We start from the raw sequence: 24,557 nt of genomic DNA, 5'->3' as shown, positions 1-24,557 counted from the left end.
GCATCCAGGCCGCACAACTTCTGTCTTGGGCACTCTGTTCCCAGGGCCTGCAACAGCACCTGTCATAAGAAGGATTGAGTGTGGGATGCTTAAGCCTGAGTGCCTTTCTGCATGCTCTGTCCCAGGTGGCCCCGGCTGGTGAGGAGCAGAGATGCCACAGGCCCAGTATGAGAACAAACCTTTTCCTTCTTCATTCACACAACACGACATGCCCCAGTCACCAAAGTACATGTGGGCAGCCAGCAGCCAGCTTTTCAGCTGGGTGTCTCCTCCAGCTAGGTGTCCCCTCCAGCTAGGTGTCCCAGTGAACTCAACTCTGACACCACCTGCTGGAGATGGCATGAGATCCCACAGGTTGAGGACTCAGTCCCACAAGATCGCCCCCCACTTCAGATGCTGCAAGCACAGGTTGTGGTCTGTGGACTGTGGTTCTGACCACAGTCTGGCTATAAACTGGGGTCTCCAGGGTTCATTTAATTTGCTACTGTGGCTCATGAAACTCAGCAAAACCCTTTATTATTGATGTGTACTGGTTTCTTATAAAGGACATTACAAAGAATATACATGAACAGCCAGATGGACGAGATGCCCAGGATGAGGTGTGGGGAAGATGCACAGAGCTTCTATGCCTTCCCTGGGCATGCCCGTCTCCAGGAATCTGCCTGTGCTCAGCTGTTGGGAAGCTCTTCTGAACCATGTCCTTTTGGGTTTTTAGGGAGGCTTCATGACCTACATGATTGACTAAATCATTGGCCTTTGGTGATCAACTCAGCCTTCAGCTTCTCTCTCCTCCCCGAAGTCAGGGGGCTGCTGAAGATTCCAACCCTCTAATCACAGGTTGGTTCCCTTGTCAACCAGCCCCCATCCTAAGGATATCAGGGATCTGCCAAGAGTTCCCTCATTAGAACAAAAGAGCTCCGCTCCTGTCACCCAGGAAATTCCAACAGATTTAGGAGCTCTGTGTCAGGAACCAGGGTCAAAGACCAAATGTTAGAACAAAAGATTCTCCTAGAGTTTCTATCTACCAGGGCCTCAGGGACTTTGTGGCAGGAACAGGGAAGAGACCAAAGCCCGTTTCTTATTCTGTCACAGTCTCACATCACCCCCATTAAAGGCACCCTCCCTGTGCTGCAAAAGGGCCAGTGTGGATGGGAGGGTGCTAGATCCAGACCTCTGGGTCCTCAGGGCTCCAATCTCAGCTCCCCCCATGACTGGCTGTGTAACCCTGGGCAAGTCCCGTCACTCTCTCCACCTGTGTCTTCATCCTTAAAATGGGGGCAACATACCCCTCAGGGCTGACCCACAGGATGCTCTCAGAAGAGCAAGCACTCAGAAGGCAGCTGGGCTTCCATGTGCGGGCCCTGCACTGGGGCTTGCCTAACGGCACTCCGCCACCTTGCAGCCGAGCTGTCCATCACCACCCACTTGTGTGGACAGGACATGGCCAAAGGCCACAGGGCTGGTCAGGCTCTGCACTGGGTACACCCAGGTGTGTCGCTTCCCCCAGACTGCTGGAATTCAGCTTTGGCCACTTCTTGGCTGTGTGAGGGAGACCCGGGCCTTGGTTTCTCCAGCCGTAGTATAGGGCTCATGAAGAGTGCTTTCTGGCAGAGTTGTTAACAGATTTGGGGATGAGGGTCATCCCTCAGGCAGGTCCTTCAAAAAGAGCTTTGGGAGGGGGTAGAGCGGTGTGCCCCCCAGCAGGAGCTGAAGAGGGCACACCTGCCACTGAGGGCCCCCACCGCACCTGTCACCCAGCCCCCCAGTGGGAGCCGAGGAGGGCACACCTGCTGCTGGGGGCTCCCGCTCCACCTGTCACCCCACCCCCCAGCAGGAGGTAGCAGGAGGAGGGGATCTACACTCTGTGCCCGGTTCAGTGTCACGTGGCTCCCCATCTCCTCATCATCAAGATGCAAATCCCCACATAGAATGCTTGGTGTGGTGCGCCAGAGGGCTGCCACAGCACACCCCAGCATTAGAGCCCCACCCACCCCCTAAAGCTGTCCGGGACAGCACAGCCCTCCTGGAAGGGGAAATGAGCCCAGCCCCCCTCTCCATTGTGAAGCCTGCCCTCCTGCAGAGCACTGTCCTCCCCAGGTCAGCTCTGCAAGTGCCCTGCCTGAGGCCAGTGACCCTACGACCTGCACATGGCTCCCTGCACAGGCCGGACGCCCAATGAGAGGCTGGAGGAGGTGGCCCTAGGGCTGGAGGTCCCCGCCCTGCTGGGCCCTATCTGCCCAGTCTCTTCCTGGCCTCCCCACAGTGCTGGCCTCTGCCTCCATCTCAGTCACACATGTCCAGCCTCCAGGCGCTGTGCTCTGGCCTGCCCCTGCGGCCCCTCCCAGAGAACCGGGGGCGCCAGGCTGGGGTGCCCCATGCCCCAGTCAGGACCCCCGGCCTCAGCCCCGCGGAGAAACAGGTAAGCTCCCTAGGCCTTGGCCTCTAGGCGTCCTCCAGGCGGTCCATAGTGAGCACCCAGGCTTCCTGCCCTCTTGGTGGGAGCTGCTCAGCTGCCCACCCTGGACTCCAGGGGCTCCAGCCTGTGTGGGTGCAATGCACGGTGGACTCTGTCTCTTGGGTGCAGCCGTCCTTGGGTGCAGGATCGCCATGCCTGTTTACAGATGAGGACCCTGAGGCTCAAGGTCAGCAGCCGGTCAGTGGTGGCACTTTGGCCACCTTCAGTGGGAGGAGGCCTTGGGCGGGTGTGAAGTGTCCCACACCCAGCACCGGGTCCGCCCCAACATGCAGAACGTTTGCGCACAGGTCAGCTCTTGTTTTCATTTGCAAATGTCCCTCCTGCAAATCCGGAGAACTTGGCTGCATGGCTGAACCCTGTAGCCGGCAGGCAGGTGCTAGGGAAAGATGGGCTGAGGCCAGTATCCCCTCACCTAACAGCAAAGCAGTCCAGGGATGGTGCATGCTTGCCAGTGGTGCCCTGTCTGGGAACCTCCCTTTTGTCATTTGTCAGCTTGAGATGAAAATGGTGACACCAGGGGGTTGTGGAGAAGAGTAATGAAATAAAGTAGGTGACACGGTTATATAGACTTTCCTCCTACTTTTTACTGAAACAATTCAAGAATTTCAGAAACAGTAGAGAAGTGGAAACTGCAAACAAGCATAAAGATTAAAAGAGGAATCCTACCTCCCCAGATAAAGATGGCTGGCCTTTGCACCGGAGCCCCCTGGACTTTTCTGGAGCCACCCACAGAGGCCTAACAGGACACAGTGGGGACAGTAGGGGTCGCTCAGGGCAGAGCTGGCGCTGGAGAAGGGGGAAAGGGGAAGCAGGTTGGTGGGTGTGGGGGTGGAGGGGAGTTGGGGGGCTAGGAGGATGCTGGGGGTCCTTGTGGGAGTAGGGCACTGGGGGCAGGAGGAGCGGGTGCTGGAGGGAAAAGGAGATGGGGGAGGGGCCCGGAGGGTAGGTTAGGTGGTGGGCACTGGGAGGAGGGGGGAGGGTAGGTGGTGGGTGCTGGGGGGGAGGGTAGGTGGTGGGTGCTGGGGTGGGGGAGGGTAGGTGGTGGTGCTGGGGTGATGACAGGGAGGGTAGGTGGTGGGTGCTGGGGTGGGGGGAGGGTAGGTGGTGAGTTCTGGGGTGGGGGATGGTAGGTGGTGGGTGCTGGGTGATGGGGGGAGGGTAGGTGGTGGGTGCTGAGGTGGGGGGAGTGTAGGTGGTGGGTGCTGGGGTGGGGGGAGTGTAGGTGGTGGGTGCTGGGGGACAAGGGGGAGGGTAGGTGGTGGGTGCTGGGGGTGGGAGGAGGCTAGCTGGTGGGTGCTGGGGGACGAGGGGGAAGGTAGGTGGTGGGTGCTGGGGTGATGAGGGGGTGGGTAGGTGGTGGGCACTGGGAGGTGGGGGACAGTAGGTGGTGGGTGCTGGGGTGATGAGGGGGTGGGTAGGTGGTGGGCACTGGGAGGTGGGGGACAGTAGGTGGTGGGTGCTGGGGGACAGGGGACAATATGTGGTGGGTGCTGGGAGTTGGGAGGATAGGTGGTGGGTGCTGGGGTGAGGAGGGGGTGGGTAGGTGGTAGGCGCTGGGGGACAGGAGGAGGGTAGATTGCAGGTACTTGGGGACAGTGAGGGTAGGTGGTGGACATTGGGGGGCGGAGAGGGTAGGTGTCGGGTGCTGGGGGACAGGGAGGGTAGGTGGTAGATGTTGGGGGTGGGGGAGGGTAAGTGTTGGGTGCTGGGGTGGGGGGAGGGTAGGTGATGGGCACTGGGGGTTGGGGGGAGGGTAGGTGGTGGGCACTGGGGGTTGGGGAGAGGGTAGGTGGTGGGTGCTGGGCAGATGAGGGAGAGGGTAGGTGGTGGGTAATGGGGGTTGGGGGAGGGTAGGTGGTGGGTGCTGGGCAGATAAGGGGGAGGGTAGGTGGTGGGTGCTGGGGAGTGGAAGGGGTAGGTGGTGGGTGCTGGGAGACAGGGGGAGGGTAGGTGGTGGGCACTAGGGGGCAGGGGAGAGTAGGTGTCAGGTGCTGGGGAGGCTGGTAAGTGGTGGCTCCTGGACAGGGGCGGGTAGGTGGTGGGTACTCAGGGGCAGATTGCAAGCAGGTGGTCCTGCCCCTTTGCTCCTCTTGGCCCATCTCCCAGTTGTCCAGGTGTTGTTAATGTTTTTTCCCCTTGGTCACCTCCCTGCTGGGCGCCAATGCCTCAACCTTCACCCCGGAGCTCAGGGAGGGCCCTGCGGCCTGCATATCCCCTGCGGCGCCCTGTGGCTGTGATCAGCTCCCAGGGTGTCTTGTGCTGGGAGAGGGTGACTCCAGGTGGAGGAGTGGCCACCTGGGCTTTGCTGGGTTATGTCCTTTGCTCGAAGGTCAGGACGCCCTTGGAGTAGGAGCGGGTGCGGGTCTGAGGGCTATGGGCAGCTCCCTGAGTCCTGCGGCTTGACTTCTATTTTTTATTTAAATGTGTTGCGTTGATCTTTAACATATGTATTTGAAGACAATTTTATGAGATAAGAAATTGAATGTATAAAAGTGTAAATTCCCCAGTTCACCTTCTGAAGTTACCATGGGCTTATTTTTTGGCATTTGTAAGCCGAAGATGAAAACAATGACACCAGGGGGTTGTGGAGAAGACCAAATGACATAAAGTAGGTGACAAGGTTATATAGACTTTCCTCCTACTTTTTCTTTACGGAAAACTACTCAAGAATTTCAGAAACACATTCTATCCGTCTATGCAGTGCAGAAGACGTCTGTGAACTCTCTTAAAAATACAAGCAGAAGCATCTATACACGTTAGGTTTTTTCAGATTTTTCCTTCTTGGTGCATTTAGAGGGCCCTGTCTTTGAATGGCTGCATAATGTTTCACTATTTGGATGAACTAACGTGTGCGTCATTCTTTGCTCGTCTTTAACGGAGCTCTGTAACTGGAGTGGGGCCTTCCTTTGCCAAGTCAATCAGGACACTCTCAGCATGCACCCGACACAGCTCTCACCGTGCGCAGGGAAACTTCAGTCACACGACTGGAGCAGTTCCCCTGTTAAAAATGTCCTCAGTACCTCCCCCCAGGCGCAGTTTCTCCTGGTGACCTTTTCCCCAAATCCACCCCACCCACAGCGCCTGTGCCGGGCATCCAACAGCAGATCCAAAGATGGCTAGCGTCTGTGTCCCCATCACTACCAATGTACTCGCCTCCTGAACTTCTTGAGGGGCAGAGCTCCACCGGGTTCATTTCCAGGTCTCCAGTGACAGCAGCACATGTTTGCTGAATGAATAAGAGTTGCGCTAGGAGCTCTAACTAATATCCCATAAGATTTCAGCCAGCAGGAGAAACTTGACATGACTTCTTGGAAGAGGTGGCTATAGCAGCTTAGGCAAGGTTCCTAGCCTGGGAAAGAAGAAAGGCCATTTGGAGACAAAGGGAGGCAGTGTGCACAGTTGTGGAGATGGAGCTATCTGAGGCGTGTCAGGGTGAAGGAGGTTCTGTGCAGACCGGGGCTTGGTATTGAGCTTGGAGAGCCAGACCCAGCCGGCTAAGGGAGGACTCTAAATGCCAGGAACAGCATGGCCATATCAAATGGGTAATAGGGAGCCCATGAAGGTTTCTGAATAGGAGCATATCTGCTGCTTAACTATGCCCCCCCACAGAGTATAGAGGCTTCTATGGAGGTCCCAGAGGGGTGGGGTGGGCAGAGGCCCAGCTGGAAGAAAGAATGGGCAGCATGGAGGCCCACGAGTGTGGGAGATGACAGTTTTGACAGCCGGCCACTCACACACACTTAGGTGTGCCAGGGGCTGTTCTAAGTACCTCAATTAATTGAGTCTCTAAGGCAGTCCTCTGAGGTGGGTACTGTTATTATGTCCACTTTACAGATGGGGAAAGGGCAGTCAGAGAGCGGCAATGTGCATGTGCCATGTGGCAGGCCTGTGCCACAGCAGCCTCGCAGAGCCACTGCAGCCCATGCAGCCCAGAGTGCTGTCCGCACCCAGGAGGCAGAGTGCACAGATGTGGAGAAGGAAGTCTGGCTGCAGCTCCTGGCAGCCTCCAATGCAGCCTCCGCCTAGAGCTGGCGGAGACCCTGATGAAGGCTGCACTAGTGGGGTGCAGGAACGAGTGACTCAAATGAAGCCAAGCCATTTGGATAGTGGCCATGGTTTCTGGCAGAAATAGTGACAGTCAGAAACTTTCAGGTGGGTGAGGTTTAAAAGTGAGCTACTGCCCCACAAGTAGACTGCCAGGTTAGAATGAAAGTAAGTCCTAGGCTGAACACACACACACACACACACACACACACACACACACACACACACCCTGCTCTGTGGGCTGAACTACGTCGCAGGCTGGCATCCTTTCATTTCGGTGCTCAGCCACCATGCAGGACAGGCGTGCGCCTGGCCCAGGTGCCCTGATGCCCGAGGCAGGGTTCTGTTACTGCCTGTATTAGCTTCCCATGTCTGCTGTAATAAATTGCCACAAGTGTAGTGGCTTAAAACAACACATATTTATTCTCTACAGTTCCAGAGGTCAGAAACCTGAAGTGGGTTTTACTGGACAGTGATCAAGAAATAGTGCAAGTGTAGTGATGTTAAATCATGCTTGCTCTTTGCTTTCTTAGTGTGTCTTGTAAGCCTCATTTTTTGGCACAACTATTACATACAAGACTATCCTGGTTTATGTTTACATGTTTGAAAAGTTCACTATATATATATATATATACATATACACATTTTAGAGACAGACTCTAGTTTTGTCCAGGCTGGAGTGTAGCAGCGTGATCATAGGTCACTGTAACCTCAAACACCCGGGCTCAAGCAATCTTCCTACCTCAGCCTCCCGAGTAGCTGGGACCACAGGCATATACACAATGCCTGGCAATTTTTTACTTTTTGTAGAAATGGGGGGTCTCCCTATTTTACCCAGGCTCATCTGGAACTCCTAGCCTCAAGTGATCCTCCTACCTTGGTCTCCCAAAGTGCTGGGATTACCGGCATTAGCCACCACGCCTAGCCTTATATTTTTCATAGCATAAACATATAAAAATCCTGGGAGCACCGTGCTCCTTCTGGAGGGAGCTGGATGCAGTGCCGCAGTGCCCACTGTTCCGTGGTCATCAGGAAGCCGCGGGCCCCATCACACCACACAGCCCTTCCTGGGAACAGTGGGCATTGCTCAGCCTGAGACTCCTCCTCTGCTGAGGTTGCCAGGGTGGGCGGAGGCACTGGGCCTCCCTCCAGGCCACCCACAGTCCTGTTGCAGGGACTTGGGCAGGTCAAGTGACCTGTGTGAGCCCCATCGTCTTGTTTTAATGCTGAGAGCTGCCTCCAGTCCAAGGCATGGAGGATTAAATCCAGGCCAGTGAGAGTGAGCCTTTCTTCCCCACTTAAAAGAATATTTATTGCATGCCTGTTAGGTAACTCTAGATACAGAGGATGAAGTATTAAACAAAAATAGAAGACAACTTTCACGAACTAAATAAAAACGTGAAATTGCAGATAAAAAGACACTTTATCCTGGAAAGAAAAAAAACCCTTGATATAGAATAATCAACATGAAGACATATCTAGGCTAAATTACCGAATTTCAGCAATAAAGAAAAATTCAACGGTTAGCAAATGGAAATTTTATATAAGGGGAAAATGTGGCAGACAGAGCTTTGAGGCTGTATTTAGGATTTGGAAAAATTGCCAGAATCTCCTTTGCTTAGGGCACAAGTTTGTGCTTCATTTTAGAACAGATTGAGCTTCTTACACATTTCACCTTTAAGAATGGCCGAGTCATTTCCATCAACTGACACGATTTTAAATTCACTAATTTTCACAGAACCTTTGTTGTACTTTTTGAGCTATGTAATTATCTGAACAATGTTTCTAATGCATTTGACACAACTGATGATGAAAGAGGTCCTCCTTGTCTAGCACATGAGTAAAATGTCCCATCAAGCCCCGAGCCTGAGGCTGGCACTGCCTTTAGAATAGTGAGGACGGTGGTCTCAGGCTGCAGCTACTGCCTACCAGCAGGCTGCAAAATCGTTTAGGAGGTGCAGCAGTATTGACTTGAAAGTGAAATGAAAGGAGCTAGAAGAGGATGGATGTATTAGAACCCACGTGGGAAGGTTGTCTTGTTGCATGGAGTATGGGTGTATGTATCTGGGTAGCCATAGGAATTGCTTCCTGTGGCTCATGATCGTAAGAGTTCATGTGTGTGTGTAAATATATGTTGCTTTTGACAGCTTTTTCTTGTATGTGCTTGCACTTGCACAGGGTACTTAAGGCCATGTGGGGTCTACTTTCCCCCCTGGAGCTTTTGCATTCTACACCTTAGCCACAAGCCTCAGGCAGGCCCCTCTCTGGTCCCTGCCTGGGGGTAAGCAGTGCTATCCCCAGAACAGGAGATGGTTCACCGTAAGCAAGAAGAGAGAGGGATCGGTCTGCCTTCATGAAAGGGGCAGGAGGGGGCAATCAGGGAAGGCTTTCTGCAGGAGGTGACACTGTAGATGGGCCTGGGGTGAGAACAGTCTCTGGGTGGGCAACAGGCTTCTGAGTGGAGCAGAGACAAATCCATTTCGGAGGAGGATGGCCCGTCGCGGGGTCTCAGAACACTGGGCCTGGAGCCTCAGCCCCCACTGCCTCTCTGTTCTCCTACCCCAGCTGGCGCTGAGGAACGCCCTGCGCTACTTCCCGCCGGATGTCCAGAAGCTGCTGGCCCCAGAGTTTGCCCAGGAGCTGCAACTGTACGGGCACATCTACATGTACCGGTTTTGCCCCGACATTGAAATGAGGTCAGCCTTGTGGGCACAGCTTCAAAGGGACCCAGAGGGGCAGGCAGCTCCCGCAGGGACTGTGCTGGGGGCCAGGAATGAGGGGGGGAGTCAGCAGTGAGGAGGAAACCCAGTCTTACCAGACTAGGAGGCAGGGGAGGGAAGATTCTGTGTCGTCGCCTCGGAAGCTGGAGCCCAGCGCTGGTTGCAGCTCTGAGCCTGCCAGAAGATGGGGGCAGCTTCTCAGGTCTCTCAGGCCCGGCCCATCTGTCCTGAGCAGCCAGTCCTGTGCAATTCTGGAGCCAAACTGTATACACAACCCGTTTTAAAAACCGTGGCTTGTTGTTCTGCCAGAGGGCAGGGAGAGCTTTGGGGAGCTCTGGCAGTGACTTCAAATACCTCACGATCTCGATGAGGGTCTCAAACCACAGTGTGCACAGAACCCCTGGAGGCCTTGTGGGAACACGGGCTGCCAGGCTTCACCCCAATTTCAGACCCAGCAGTTCTAGAGTGGAGCTTCTAGTCTGCATTTCTGCAGTTTATTGTTCTTGAAGGTGCCAGCGGCCCAGGCTTGACTTGAGTCATGCCAGGGTTGTTCCCTTTAAAGTAGGAGCCACGTTCCTCACTCCAGCCACTACCTCTGGGCCTGGCACCTGCTGGAGAATTGGTGCCCAAAAGTGTTTGTTGAATGAATGAAAGAACAAATGAATAAGCCTTCCCCAGAGGGAGAGGCTTCTGGAGAGCAGCCATCAGTTCTGCTTTGCCAGCAGCTGTCTCCCAGGTGGAGCGTGCCAAGTGGGGAGGGAGGGCAGGGTGGGTTGGGGCCTGAACGCCACCTCCCTCAGCCCTAGTGGCTCTGGAGCCCCCACTGTACGTTCCTAGCTAGTTCTGCAGGCCCTGTGTTCCGCTATCCTTGCCTGAGCGGCCAGGGGCTGGGCGGGGCCGGGCTAGATGCTGTGCTTTGGCGGGAAGGGCAGGCTGGCGGTTGGGCTTTCCCTTGCAGGGCCTACCCGATTGAGCTGTACCCCTGCCAGACGAAAGCGGCTGCCGCCATCATGCATATGATTATGAACAACCTGGATCCTGCCGTGGCCCAGGTAATAACCAGGGAAACTGAGGCCCAGCACTGTCCAGCAGAAACAGAACACCAGACACACGTGTCATGCTTTTAAGCTCTTAATTTTGAGATAATTATAGATTCACAGGACGTTGCAAAGCTAGTAAGAGAAGTCCCTGGCCCTTCCCTGGGCTTCTCGCAGTGGTTGCATCGGAATCTATAGTACAGCCTCAAAACCAGGACGTCACTGTGCCTGCAGTGGACACACGTCCAATTTTAAATATTCTAGCAGCCATATGAAAAAGTAAAAATAAACAAATTTACACTATATTTTATTCATCCTGATATATCAAAAATATTTTTTTTTTACTTTTTTTTTTTTTTTTGGAGAGACAGGGTCTCACTCTGTGGCCCAGGCTGGAGTATAGTGGCTTGATCTTGGCTCACTGCAACCTCAACCTCTGGGGCTCAAGTGATCCTCCCACCTCAGCCTCCCGGGTAGCTGGGACTACAGGCACCTGCCACCATGCCCAGATCCAAAATATTATTATTTTAACATGTAATCTATATAAACATTATTAATGAGATATTTAACATTGTTTTTCATCCTGAGCCTTTGAAATCAGGGGTGTATCTATGCAAGGAGCAGAGCTGAAAAGCCACTCATGACTGATGGCCACCATATTGGGTAACATGTATCTGGCCCCATGTGCCTGTCTTGGACACCCTGAGCCAGTCTATAGAGCAGCTGCCCATATTTGAGAATGGAATGCCTCTGGGGTGTGTCCCTGCATTCCTTGGGGGTGATATGTTGCCAGAATGTGACCACTTCGCCTAGTAGGTGGGAACGCCCTAAACCCCGGCCCTGGCCCCAGACCCTGGTCACAGATCGACCCTGCCTTTGACCCCAGGCTGAGTTCCCAGAGGGACCCCAGACCCAGATCTTCCCCTGACCCCAAGCTGAGCCCTTGCTCCAGTCGCAGCCGGGGCCGGTGTTCTTGCAGATGTGTCTGTCCCTGGGCCCCACCCTTCTGGCTTCTCTCCTTGCCCCGTTGGGTCCCCAGGGGATGGGGGCCCTTTCTCTCCCTGTCTGCAGCTCCATAGGCCCTTCCCAGGCCCTCATCTCAGATGACCCCGTGTCTTCCTCAGTTTCCCCAGGAGCTGGTGACCTACGGAGGAAATGGGCAGGTGTTCAGCAACTGGGCTCAGGTACTGCACACTGTGTGGCCTCGCCCCCACCCCTGGCCTTTCCCCTAGTCTGGTCCTCTGGCATGGGAGCTTACAAACCCATGGCTCAGGATGCAGGCCTCTGCCTCCCTGGTGCCTGAGGCTCCAGCATTGGAGATTGTGTGGGGAAATTTCCGGTTATAGGAATGGGCAAGGTGGTGTTGAGGGAGGCACCAGGGCCACTGGAGTGGAATGGAGACCTAGGGGCCTGCGGGAGCTGTCTGGGTGTGGACGGTGGTGTGAGGCTGGGTGTGGGGTGCTGCTTCTGTTGACAGAATCCCCACGCTCTGCTCTTCCCCCAGTTCTGGCTGACCATGTTCTACTTGTCGAAGATAACAGAGGAGCAGACTTTGGTCATGTACAGTGGGCACCCACTCGGCCTCTTTCCCAGTAGCCGCAGTGCTCCACGGCTCGTTATCACCAATGGGATGGTGGGTCCCCATCAGCTGGCACAGCACCTGCCCAGGGCTCCAAAGGGAGGGTGCTGACCTGGAAAGAAAGCCCAGTGACCCAACGCTGTGCATCATCCCCAGGGCTCTGTGCTCACCCTCCAAGCCCTCAGCCCCTCTGTCTGCCCCCATCTTCTTCTCCAGGTCATTCCCAACTACTCCTCCCGGACAGAGTATGAGAAGCTCTTTGCCCTGGGGGTTACAATGTAAGTCGCTATTTCAGTCTATTTACACCGTGTTTCCCTGTTAGCCATGAGTCATTATAAAGCAAAATGGTGACATTAAATACAAGTTTTGAAAGACATAGTCACAGAACTGTAGCATAATTAATTTTATTTTTACATATTCCCTAGTAGTTTTATGAATATGCTTACAAATTTTATATTTTTGAATGCAAGAGAACCTACAATTTTAGATCCTGCCTTTTTCCAAAATTTTATTATGAACAATTTCAAACATACGAAAATTGACCGAATTTACAGTGAATACCACCGAATTTCTGTGATGAATGTGCTACTTACCATACTCACTTTATCATGTGGCTATCTGTCCCTCTGCCTATCCATCCATTCAACTTTTTTTTTTATGCATCTCAAAGTCAATTGAAAATATTACTGACTGGAATTCAATATTGGTTTACGGTTTTTTTTCTTTGGAGGTGAAACTTGCATGTAATGAGATGCACACATCTTACGTGCACCACATTTTGGGTTCTGACAAAGTGTGCATCTGTGCAACCAAAACCATTAGGCACAGAATGCTGCCAGTGCCCCAGAGAGGTCTCTCACAGCCCCTCTCAGGGAATGAAAGCTTTTCATTTGTTATAGCGGTAATGCAAAGTATTTCTTTTTCTTTCCCTTTTTTTTTTTTTTTTTTTTTTTGAGATGGAGTTTTGCTCTTATTGCCCAGGCTGGAGTGCAATGGTGTGATCTCGGCTCACTGCAACCTCCGCCTTCTAGGTTCAAGTGATTCTCCCGCCTCAGCTTCCCGAGTAGCTGGGATTACAGGCACGTGCTACCACGGCCATCTAATTTTTTGTATTTGTAGTAGAGATGGGGTTTCACCATGTTGGCCAGGCTGGTCTCGAACTGCTGACCTCAATTGATCCGCCCACCTCTGCCTTCCAAAGTGCTGGGATTACAGGCATGAGCCACAGTGGCCGGCAAGGCAAAGTATTTCATCAAGCATTATAAATGGAGCTACACTGAAAAGGAGATCCCTCTCACATCCTAGATTCTCCAGTTGACAGTGTCTCCTGTGTTCTTCCAAACACTCTCTATGCATGTGGGCTTGGCAATTTAGGTGGTTAGACCATTCGAGCCGGCCTCTGTGCCTTGCCTTTCCCACCTTCACAAGAGAGCTAGGAGATTGCTGCATTTCAGGAAGCAGATCTCACATATTGTTCCTTTACCTGCAATGTTCAATTGCACTAATTTTTTTAACCCTCTTGCCTCCCAACCTGGCTTGCTTCCATGGGCACAGTGCAGGGCCCTGTCCCTCTCTGCCATGTGGCGTTTCCGCCGCTCGCTTCTCTCGTCTCCGGTGGAGGGGCATCTCCGCAGCTTCAGGTCTTGGCCCTTGCACCTGAAGCTGCAGTGAACATCCTCGTGTGTGTCTCTGCCTGGCGTAAGCATGTAGTGTGGGCATGCTGCACACGTTCATCTGGAGTCCATACAGCCAAATATTCCCCAAAACAATTCTTCACCAATTACACTACAGTTTTTAACAGAACAAAATCTGCTTGTAAAATGTCTGGGAGGCGAGAGGGGACAAGGGTATCCATAGCCTTCTTGTGTTCTCTGTGCTCTCTCTCTCTCTATTTTATGTAAAGGAGAATATATTAATGCCTCTTGGGTAATTAAATACTAATTTCAACCTCCTAAAAGGAGTGGCTGGGAGGACCTGGGCCTGGCACTGGCTGAGCCCTGGGCTTGGCTTCTCTCCCTGTGGTCAGGTACGGCCAGATGACAGCAGGTAGCTACTGCTACATCGGTCCCCAGGGAATCGTCCACGGCACGGTGGTGAGAGATGGGGCCACGCCTGGCTGTGGGCTTCCCAGCATGGGGGGTGGAGGGGGTGGGCTGGGAGTGGGCAGTGAGCCCCCACCTTTTCTCCCTGCAGCTCACTGTGTTGAATGCTGCGCGTCGGTACCTGGGCATCGAGGACTTGGCTGGGAAGGTCTTTGTCACCTCTGGGCTCGGCGGAATGAGTGGGGCTCAGGCCAAGGCCGCAGTCATTGTGGGGTGCATCGGTGTGATAGCAGAGGTGAGCTGGGGGGCTCCTGGCCTTCGCTCCTGCCTGCCTCCCTCCCTCACTCCCTCCCTCACTCCCTTCTTCCTCCCGGATCACTCACACCACAGACTCCCCTTCTCATCCTTCCTCGCCCAGACCACTCTTGCCTCCTCTGAAAAGCCCCACTGGACCTCACTGGGTGGGTTCCCATGGTGGCGTAAGCTTCCTGCCTTCAAAGTGCCCATCACCCTGCATGGGCAATGCCTGTCGGCTGCCCTTCCATAAAACTCTGACGGTTTATTTATGGGTATAGCTTTCCTGTATCCCACCACATCCCTGGAATACTGATGGGAGGGAATGAATGTGTGTGAATAAATAAACTCATAGACTCCCCACCTTGAACAGGCGGGGAAACAGACAGGTCACCCTCCATAGAGGTGAGTGCAGGCAGCTTTCCCTCAGTGGCCCCATCTTAGTTATTTGAGTTTCTGTAAAGGAACACCTGAGGCTAATTTATAAAGAAACGAGGGTTTTTTGACTCAGTTCTGCAGGCTGTACAGGAAGCATGGTGCCCGCATCTGCTTCTGTTGAGATCTCAGAAAGCTTCCACTCATGGTGGAAGGTGAAGAGGGTCTGGTGGGTCACACGGTGAGAGAGGGAGAGCGGAGAGAGGAGAGGGAAGTGCTGGACCTTTTAAACAACCAGCTCTTGTAGGAACGAACAGAACAAGAACTCAGTCATTACTGCAACGACTGCATCAAGCCATTCATGAGGAAGCTGCCCCATGACCCAAACACCCCCCATCAGGCCCCACCTCCAACACCAGGGATCAAATTTCAACATGAGGTTTGGGGTACAAATATATCCCAACTATAGTAGGCTCTCACATCTTTCTTTGGTGGGTGCTAAGGAGAGGAAGGGAAGTCAGAAGTGGAGGAGGCAAGGAGCCTTGAGGCAAGCCTTGGCGATATGTGCCAGTGGGATTTGCACTCAGTTGATGCCAAACCTACATGATACTTACCTGTGCTTGTTAGGAGTGCACCGAGCTGCAGGTAACAAGAAACCTACCTACAGCGGCTTGTGTAAATAGGGTTTTATTTTTCTCATGTAACCAACAGTGTTGGCATTGGTTTGGCAGCTCAATGATGCTAATATCTCTAGATTCCCTTGGGCTTCCCTTGTAAAAACAATTGCTGTCCCCACCCCAGCCATCCTATCCATGTTCAAGACAGGAAGAGGTGAGAAGCGAAGTGTCTGGTATGACTCTATTTTTTCAGAAAAGTCATGTCTCCAAACCCCCTTCTTTTATCTCATCGGTCAGTCTTAGATGAAATCGATGTTCTTGTCTGCAAGGGAGGATGGAGATAGGAGACAGGTCCTTGTGATTAGCTTGGACATAGACCATCTCCTGGGGCTGAACCATGTCACCCTGAACACTACCTGGGTTCTGCTAATAAGGAAGGCGGGAGAAGGAATAAATAGAGGGAGGGCAGCTCATGGTGTCTTCCCTGAGACTGTGTTATAGAAAAGCAAGGGACCTACTGGGGATGGCGCCTTCTTAGTTGAGGATGATACACTTAGGGAAGATTTGTAATCAGGTGGCCCTATGTCTCATGGCCCCAGGTGGATAAAGCAGCCCTTGAGAAACGCCACAAGCAGGGCTGGCTGATGGAAGTGACTGACAGCTTGGACCGCTGCATCCAGAGGCTCAGGTACAGCTCCAAGCTCAACTCTGGACACCTGACACCTAACACGTGGCAGCAGGAGACCACAAGAGGACCCCCATGGGGCAGCTTGGTGTGGGCCTGTTTAATGCCCGACAGCTGGCTACATGTGGGCACCACACATACATGCACATGTGCATATACATGCGCACACACATGCACACGCACACAAGGGCTGACCCGCGGGTGGTGACAGGGCAGAAGCCTCTGGAAGGGCCTCCAACATTCTGTCATTGCCGGCATGGAGGCAGCCACTGGGCTGTGGGCTTGGTGTCAGACACTTGGCTCTGATGGGCTTTGGGCAGCCTTCTTGGGGCTCCCATGCTCCACCCTGGTTCTGCGAAGCACGAGTCTTCTTTTCCCTGCTGTGTGGGCTTGCAAAGCCAGCCCGGCCCGTGATAGGGGCTGCCCTGCGCTGTTGCAGTGGCGAGCCTGCGAGGCGTGCACTCCCTCCCTGTGCTCCAGGGCAGACCTTCGCCCAGGGTGCTGAGGAGCAGTCGGTGGGTTTCTCCGCCTCACCCCCAGGCAAAGTCTTCAGAGGTATTTCAGTGGGACGGTGGGAAAACTGCCTTGGGGGCTCCTGCTCGGATGCCACTTTTGAAGCATCCTGTCAATTAATTTACTGTGCAGAGCAGAGTCCTGTTACGGGAAGACACATCGGTGCAGTGGTTGCCCGCCTGGCTTCGAGTAGAATCTCCTCAGGGGCTTAAAAGCGGTTTCTGATGAAAATGTAAACAAAATTTGAGAAATGATGCAGTGAACTATTTTGACCTAGATCATTCTAAAATACCAATCCAACCACATAGCACTCTCTTTAGAAATCTCAGATAATTTTTCATCAATGATAGAAGATATTCCACACTCCAGGTGTGCTGTGAGGGGCTTCCCCGACCTAACTCCCATCCCTATTCAGGCTGTTTAGCATCCTGAGTGTGTGCATGTACAGACACACATAAATGCACACACATAAACACACACACAACACACATGCACACACATATAACCACACAGACACACCCACATACATAAACACACTTAACACACACATGCACACACATACACAGAGAACACAGCACACACATGCACACATGCTTGCACACACAAACACACATAACACACACATAACACACATAAACACACTTAACACATACAAACACACATACACAGAGAACACAGCACACACATGCACACATACTTGCACACACAAACACAACACACACATGCACGCACATAAACACAGACACATAACACATAACACACAACACATACATAAACACAAACACATAGACGCACGCATAAACAGACACAACACATGCATGCACACATAGGCACACACAGTGCACACATGCACACACACACACACATAAATATAGACACAGACATACACACATGCACACACAAACACAAACATGCATAAACACATGACACATGCACAAACATACAGACACATAACACACACATGCATACACACTAACATGCATAAACACACAATACGTATGCACACACGACACACAATGCACATACATATACATAATAAACACAAACACATAACACACATACACGCATACACAACACACATACACACATGTAAACTCACGTACACAAACATGCATGTAACAAAAACACATAACACATACACATAACACACAACACACATACACACATGTAAACACACGTACACAAACATGCACGTAACACAAACACAAACACACATAACACACAACACACATGCACACATGCATAAACATGCACAGAGACACACAGCACACACAAACACAAACACATAAACACAGGCGCACACATGCACATACATAAACACACAGACACATGCACACACCATAAACACACACATACACACACACGCAACACACACACATGCCCAACATATATTCTCACACACATACATACACATATGCATATACATATACACGCGTATATACATATATATGTACACATGCATGCACATCCACACATGAACAGACACACACACATACATCAAAATCAGTTTAAGGAACTGCCTTGAGCACCCTGTCTGCCACACCTCCACAGCCCCTGAGCTGGGGAAGACCCATGGGAATGGAGTGAGCTCTGCTCACGGTTCCCACAGGGTCCTTCAGCTGGGATTGCAACAAGCCCCGGGCTGGGCCGGCCTCCCTGCTTCCCTGGAACTGTGTGTCCTTTCCTACTTTGCCAACCTTGCAGCCCTGGGGGAGGGCAGGTGCCTGGCTCCCTCGGGCTTCTCCAGGCCGCTCCCGGTGAGCGTTCAATCTGCTCTCTCATGGGGGCCATACCACATTCCCTGCGTATTGCTGCTTTTTGATACCTCTATTACCTGCAAGGCCTGTTCAAATCTTCTGTTCCCCAAAATATGCTTTGATTTTTCTTGTCCTATTTTTCCGAATAATTTTGGGAATCATCTTTAGTGAATCCTGCAACTCTGGGACCACCTTGGGTGGGTTCTGTAAAGATCCCTGTGGAGGTCCCATGTCAATAACCCGAATTCCATGGATCGCCCAGGCAGTTTTGTCGCTGCCATGTGGGTTTTCTGGTCTGGGGCATTTGGGTCTGGATTTTCCCTGTATAGTTTTGTGTCCTGGACAAAAGTTGGTGTCCTGCAGGCATGCTTCATGGCCCAGCCCCACGGCCCCCACGCTTGCACACAATACCTCTGGTGGCCTCCTGGGTCTGCTCCTGTGTGCAGCTGGGGTGCAGGTGTGTCTGGGACACCTGTTCTGCTCTTGTGTCCTTCCAGGGAAGCAAGGAAAAAAAACGAGGTGCTCAGCCTTGGTTACCATGGCAATGTGGTGGCTCTTTGGTGAGTGGGGGTTGGGAGTTGATGGCCAGCTTGGGAACCCAGATGGGCCTCCCTGAACAAAGACCTCAATGCTGACCAGGAGCTGCCAGGACACAAAGCTTTGAGACTCAGTTCAGCGCCACCCTTGTTGGCCCACACCCTTACCCAAGCTTGGGGTGGCCATCCCTGCCCTGCCCACAGCCTTCCCATAGGTTCTCTTTCCAGGGGGAAAACAGGGTCTGGCTCGGACTATGCCTGCTAGATTTGTGGGTGGGAAAATGTGCTACGGTCCCCACCTGGCTGGCCCCAGACTCTGGACCCAGGCTGTGTGTGGCTTGCACTGACCACCCCATGGCTTCCCCAGGGAGCGCCTGGTCCACGAATTGGACACGACGGGGGAGTGCTTGGTGGACCTAGGGTCAGATCAGACATCCTGCCACAACCCGTTCAATGGCGGCTACTACCCCGTGCAGCTCAGCTTCACGGAGGCCCAGAGCCTCATGGCCTCCAACCCTGCTGTGTTCAAGGACCTGGTCCAGGAAAGGTGCTACTTGGGGTTGGGGATGGCAGAAGCATTTGGCCTGGGCAGACCTCCTTGTCCTGCTCTGGCCACCACCTGGTTCTCCAGCAACCAGCTGCTTGGCCTTGGGCAAGACCTTAACCTCTCTGAGCCTCTGCCTCCACCCATCAGACGGAGTCATGACACACTTACCTCTCGGCAGTGCAGGGGACAAGCTGGAGTGACACTTGCCGAATGCCCAGTGTAGTCCCGGCATGGTGCCGAGTAGATGCTGGGGTGTGAAACCTCTCTGGGGCATCTGTTTTTCCCCAGGGCCTGATGGGGTTGGGGACCAGGAAATGCTTGTTTAGGGAGCTGCCAGCTGGGCCTTGAAAGGTGCAGATGTTCTAAACAGATGACAGGGGCAGGGGCATTCCAGGTGGGTGGGGCCGACCCGAGGAGCAGGGGCAGTCCAGGCAGCGGGGCTGGAGGTTGGCAGGGAGCATGGTGGGTGCGACTGCGGGTGCCACATGGGGGAGTTCCCACGGCCTCGCAGTGGTGGTGCTGACCCATGGCTTGTTGCAGCCTGAGGAGGCAAGTCTCAGCCATCAACAGGCTGGCCGAGGAGAAGTTCTTCTTCTGGGACTACGGCAACGCCTTCCTCTTGGAGGCCCAGAGAGCAGGTAGGACGGAGGAGGAGGGAGGGGCCACGACCCTGGGCCCAGCCTCTCAGGCCAGTGCCGCTGGCTCTCACCTCACTCGGAGGTGCCATGGGTGGCCCAGCGAGTCCCGACCAAGGCTTCGCTGTGCCTCTGCCAGGCCTTCTGGATGCTGGCCCAGCCAAGTGGCTCAGCCTCTCTGGGCCTCAGTTTCTCCATGTGCTTTAGGAACATAAAGTCCCATACGGAGAGCAGGTACAAGACTCAGGTGCAATCTCCAGTCCCAAAATTGCAGCTTTTCTTTTCTGTGATGGAAACTCCCTTCTGTAAAATGGGCAATTCTTTCACGGGGTATGAGGTTCAAAAGGCACAGTGTCTGCAGTGGGAAGCCCCCCAGCCCTGTCTACCTCCCTACAGGTGGCGGGCTCTGGTGCGCTGGAGGCTGACACGGCATCCATGGCAAGCGCATGCATCCTGTGCCTGGCCACACAGACGGCAGCATGCTGACCATACTGCCCCTGCTTTTCTCTTCTTTTACTTGAAAAAAACCTCGTGCATCCTTCCCCAGCCTCCCACTGGGCCCTGTGTTTAAGTTGCCATCTAGGGTGGCCATAGGTGTCCTGCCTTGGGTGGTGACTGTCCAGGCCCTGCCCACAGGAGCAGATGTGGAGAAGAAAGGTGCTGGCAGGACAGAGTTCCGCTACCCTTCCTATGTGCAGCACATCATGGGGTGAGTGATGGGCGGCTGCCACATCTAGTGTGCCCAGTGCCGCCCCTGCCTCCTTCAGGGTCTGCGTCCTGGGTATTTAGGTTGGAGAAGCTTCAGCCTCTGACCGCCCCTGAGGTCATGCGCTGAGACCTCCACACCGCCCCAAAGTGGCCAGGCTCCGTCCATGGGTTTTCCACTGCAGACAGGCAGGTGAGGAGGAAATGCAGATGAGAGACACCTCCTGCAGGGCCTCAGTGAGAACAGGGGGCTGCTGGGCCTAGAGGCCGAGGCCGCTTCCTGGCAAACACCTGCACCTGAATGATGTGTCTTCACAGGCCCTCGCGGGTGGCTGATGGCTGGATCATGAAGCCCAGCACCTGCTGTGGCCCTGGGGGATGTGGGCTTCTCTGGCCATGGGGGCAGGTCTAGGGAAGGCCAGCAACCCAGGACAAGTAGGGGATGAGGGCAGGAGCCAGAGAGGAGCCTGGGCCAAGCTGAGAAGTCTGGGCTTTCTGCTGGGGGCAGGAGGGACCACACGACTTTTGGAAGATGTGCCAGTCCTCAGTGGGTGCCACATGGGACCAGAGAGAGATGGAGGTGAGAAAGGCAAATGCCACTCACCATCAAGCTCACTGTGGGGTGCAGAGGTGGGAGGGGCTGAGCACTGGCAGCTGGCACTCTCCAGAGAGGGAGGGCTGCCCAGGAGGAGGCACCCCCTGGCCTAGCAAGTGCAGGGAGGGCCCAGGCCACGGCATCCTCCCGCCAGGACAGCCCTGTCCTGGAGCCTGGCTCCTGGGAAGATAAGCTCACCTAGGGTGAGTTCCCCAAGGCTACAGCCCCAGGTTGACTCTCCTCTCAATGTGACTGTCACTTTTAGGTGACGGATTTTCTTGTCATCTGTAACAGCAATTGGGGTCATTTCTGTTTGCCCAGGTCCCGGCTCCCCACTCCTGTAGCTAGAAATGGTACAGCCAGGAGGCAGGGATGGAGGGCTGGGGGCACTGGGACACAGAGAGGGGACAGGGAGGCCCCTGGAACTTTCTGTCCAGTGACAGCTTAGGGGGTTCCACACCCGACTTCTGGATGCTGAGCCCTCCTCCCTGGTGTGCTCACACCTGCACCCCCTCCCCTCCCAAGCCAGCGGACCCAGGGTGAGGAGGCATCTGTGCTTGCAGGGACATATTCTCCCAGGGATTTGGGCCTTTCCGCTGGGTCTGCACATCGGGGGACCCCCAGGACCTGGTGGTCACAGATGAACTGGCCACATCTGTGCTGGAGGAAGCCATTGCTGATGGAGGTGATGCCGTTGGTGGGGATGCCCATGGGTGGGTGGCCCCCCAAAGCCCCTGCCTCCATAGAGACAAGCTTCCATAGCAGGCCCACCTAGCTAATTCTGGGAGGGAACCCGGGCGCAGATGACTTTGTGAGTCTGGTGGTGCTCAGCTGGCAACACAAAGGGACTTAAAGAAACTTGAGTGAGTTGCAAAGATCCTGGTCCCCAAGTGTTATTCTCAGCCGTGGAGGCGCAGGCCCCACCCACACCAAGCCTCTGCCCTCCAGAGCTGTCCTGGGCTCTGCCAGCGAGGACCTCTGGCTGCAAGTGACAGAAAGCCCCTCAAAGTGGCTAAAGCAGGACGGTCCAGGGCTAGGGTGGCCAGGCAGCAGTGGCCGGGGCCAGGTTGCTGGGCAGCCCGCAGCACACCACGGTCTCTCTCTGACCCAGCCTCCCCCTCCACATGGCCAGGGCAGTGCTGACAGCAGTGCTTCTAGTTCCTTCTTGCTGCCTTCCATGATGAAGCTGCCTCCACATGCTCCCACCAGCCTTCCACGCCTGCCAGGTCCACAAGGGTCTCCTCTGCATCAGGGTCCCCCACGTTCATCCTGGGTTTTGCTGATGCTAAGTGTTGGTTCCGCCAGAGGGTTGTGTTTTTCCATGTCTACATGGCCCGCCTGGTTTTTAACCAACTTTTGCTCTCATTGAGTGGGTCTGACGTTGTTGTTTCATGGTTATTTGATGACACTTCCTCTGTTGTTGCAGTTCTTACCCCGGTCTCTCTGCAGCTTTCCTGCAGGTCGGGTGGCTTTTCTGTGTGGGTCACCAGCCTCTGCTGTGTGCTTCACATATCTAGGGCCCGTACTTACCCTGCTGCTGGCCAGGTTCAGTGCGCTGGGCAGGGGCCCAGGTTACACAGACCCAGAGCAGGAGAGCCAGACAGAGGGGAGACGTGGTCACCTGTGGAGGAGGAGGCGGGCAGGGGCCCAGGCAGGAGGGCAGGGGAAGCAGGGGCCTTCTCCTGGGGGTCTGGTCAGATGTCTCCTGGGCTTCCCTGGTGTGAGAACAGCAGGCAGCCGGTGGGGAACGACCAGCCCTCCGGAAAGAAGCCCTGAGCTGCTGCACCCATGAAGACCCTGGTGTAAAGACTCCAGGCCTGGCTGGTTTCCAGGCATGCTGACCCAGCTCCACATGCCCGCAGCACACGCCCTGCGGCATCTCCAGGAGGCAGATATTCTAGTCAACAGCTGTGAAGTCACAGGAGTGAGGGATTTCTATTACCTTCATTTTTAGTGTAATTTGGTAAAAGTGTCAGCTTATTTTTTTTTTTTTTTTTTTTTTTGAGACAGAGTCTCTCTCTGTCACCCAGGCTGGAGTGCAGTGGCACGATCTCTGCTCACTGCAAGCTCCGCCTCCTGGGTTCACGCCATTCTCCTGCCTCAGCCTCCCGAGTAGCTGGGACTACAGGCGCCCGCCACCATGCCCGGCTAATTTTTTGTATTTTTAGTAGAGACGGGGTTTCACCTTGTTAGCCAGGATGGTCTCGATCTCCTGACCTCGTGATCCGCCTGCCTCAGCCTCCCAAAGTGCTGGGATTACAGGCGTGAGCCACCGCGCCCGGCCAAGTGTCAGCTTATTTAAAATTTTAATGATATTTGTGTTAACCACTGGCTCACACAATTTCTGGAAAATTACCAATCTGCTTTCACGAGCTGCTCAGTCTGGCTCCTGTGCCGCCTTACACGCACACATCCTCCGTGAGCTTGGCCGGCTAGCTCCTGCATAGGCCAAGTTTATTTCCACCTCAGGGCCTTTGTGCTGGCTGTTCCCTCTGCCTGGAAGGCTGTTCCCTCAGAGCTTCCTCGTCCGGTTCCTTCCCAGCCTTTAGACTCAGTTTGATGGCCTCTTCCTCAGAAAGCCCCCGCATCCACCACCCGGGGGGGCCCCCTCACCACAGTCCTGTGTTCCTCACGGCCCACAGGGGTCTCTGTTCCTGGTGCCTCGCTCAGTGCTGGTGTATAGTAGGCACTGAATAGCTATTTGTGGAGGGACTGAGTGCATCAGGCAGTGGGCTGCACGGCTGTGCATTAATTCATGGGGCCGTTGGAACTGCTGGTCCCCAAGTTCACAAAGGCAGGGGTGGGTGGGGTGGGCTCCCTCACCTTGTGTCCTGGCTCAGTGGTGGGCTCGGGGCAGGGTCTGTGCTGAGCTGAGCAGCCTGCCTGAGGGCAGGTCTGTGCCCCTGGAGGGTCTCTGACACCTGCTCTCCTTTCCCCTGCAGTGAAGGCGTCTGTGAAGCTGCAGTACATGGACAACATCCGCTGGATCCGGGAGGCCGCCAGGCACCGGCTGGTGAGGGCCCAGGCCTGGGGGAGGCTGGGGTGGCTGCGCTGTCAGGAGACTGCCCAAAGGTGAGGTGCTGCCGACAGGCGCTCAGCCTGGTCCACGGCCTCCAGCTCGCCAAGCCCTGAGAGGGTGCACACACCAGATCCCGTGTGACTGTTTGTGCCAGCCCCATGGTGGCCACACTGGGAGGGGAAGGAGCCCAAGGGGCTGCTGGAGAAAGAAGCCCGGGGCTTTTAACAGGTGGCCTGGGAGAGGACACAGAGAATTTGGAACCCTTGTGCACTGTTGGTGAAATGGTGCAGCCACATGGAAAACAGGAGAAAGCTTCCGCAAAAAATCAAAAATAGAATTACTCTATGACCCAGCAATTCCACTTCTGGATGTGTAGCCCAA

The 24,557-nt window shown here is 54.2% G+C and overlaps 1 protein-coding gene across 2 annotated transcripts in view; it reads left to right on the top strand.

Moving 5' to 3' along the window:
• Window positions 1-2,245: 2,245 nt before the first annotated feature.
• Window positions 2,246-24,557, top strand: part of UROC1 (urocanate hydratase 1) — a 36,858-nt gene continuing 14,546 nt past the window's right edge. Inside the window, exons 1-16 of one of the 2 annotated variants that reach the window (XM_030801743.1) lie at window positions 2,267-2,419; window positions 9,086-9,216; window positions 10,199-10,292; window positions 11,402-11,461; window positions 11,782-11,910; window positions 12,073-12,134; window positions 13,883-13,949; window positions 14,050-14,193; window positions 15,784-15,872; window positions 17,992-18,143; window positions 18,597-18,699; window positions 19,043-19,222; window positions 19,763-19,860; window positions 20,494-20,566; window positions 21,721-21,842; window positions 24,100-24,170. In XM_030801743.1, the coding sequence (XP_030657603.1) occupies window positions 2,294-2,419; window positions 9,086-9,216; window positions 10,199-10,292; window positions 11,402-11,461; window positions 11,782-11,910; window positions 12,073-12,134; window positions 13,883-13,949; window positions 14,050-14,193; window positions 15,784-15,872; window positions 17,992-18,143; window positions 18,597-18,699; window positions 19,043-19,222; window positions 19,763-19,860; window positions 20,494-20,566; window positions 21,721-21,842; window positions 24,100-24,170 (1,701 nt within the window). In that variant the 5' untranslated portion in view covers window positions 2,267-2,293. Of the gene's footprint in view, window positions 2,420-9,085; window positions 9,217-10,198; window positions 10,293-11,401; window positions 11,462-11,781; window positions 11,911-12,072; window positions 12,135-13,882; window positions 13,950-14,049; window positions 14,194-15,783; window positions 15,873-17,991; window positions 18,144-18,596; window positions 18,700-19,042; window positions 19,223-19,762; window positions 19,861-20,493; window positions 20,567-21,720; window positions 21,843-24,099; window positions 24,171-24,557 lie in introns of both variants that reach the window. The other variant, XM_030801742.1, reaches the window with a different exon arrangement.

This window comes from Nomascus leucogenys, chromosome 21, assembly GCF_006542625.1.
Source record: "Nomascus leucogenys isolate Asia chromosome 21, Asia_NLE_v1, whole genome shotgun sequence".
In the NCBI taxonomy this organism is placed as follows: Eukaryota; Metazoa; Chordata; class Mammalia; order Primates; family Hylobatidae; genus Nomascus; species Nomascus leucogenys.
The sequence above is the reverse complement of the archived record's forward strand: the minus strand, read 5'-3'. Positions and strand labels throughout refer to the sequence as shown.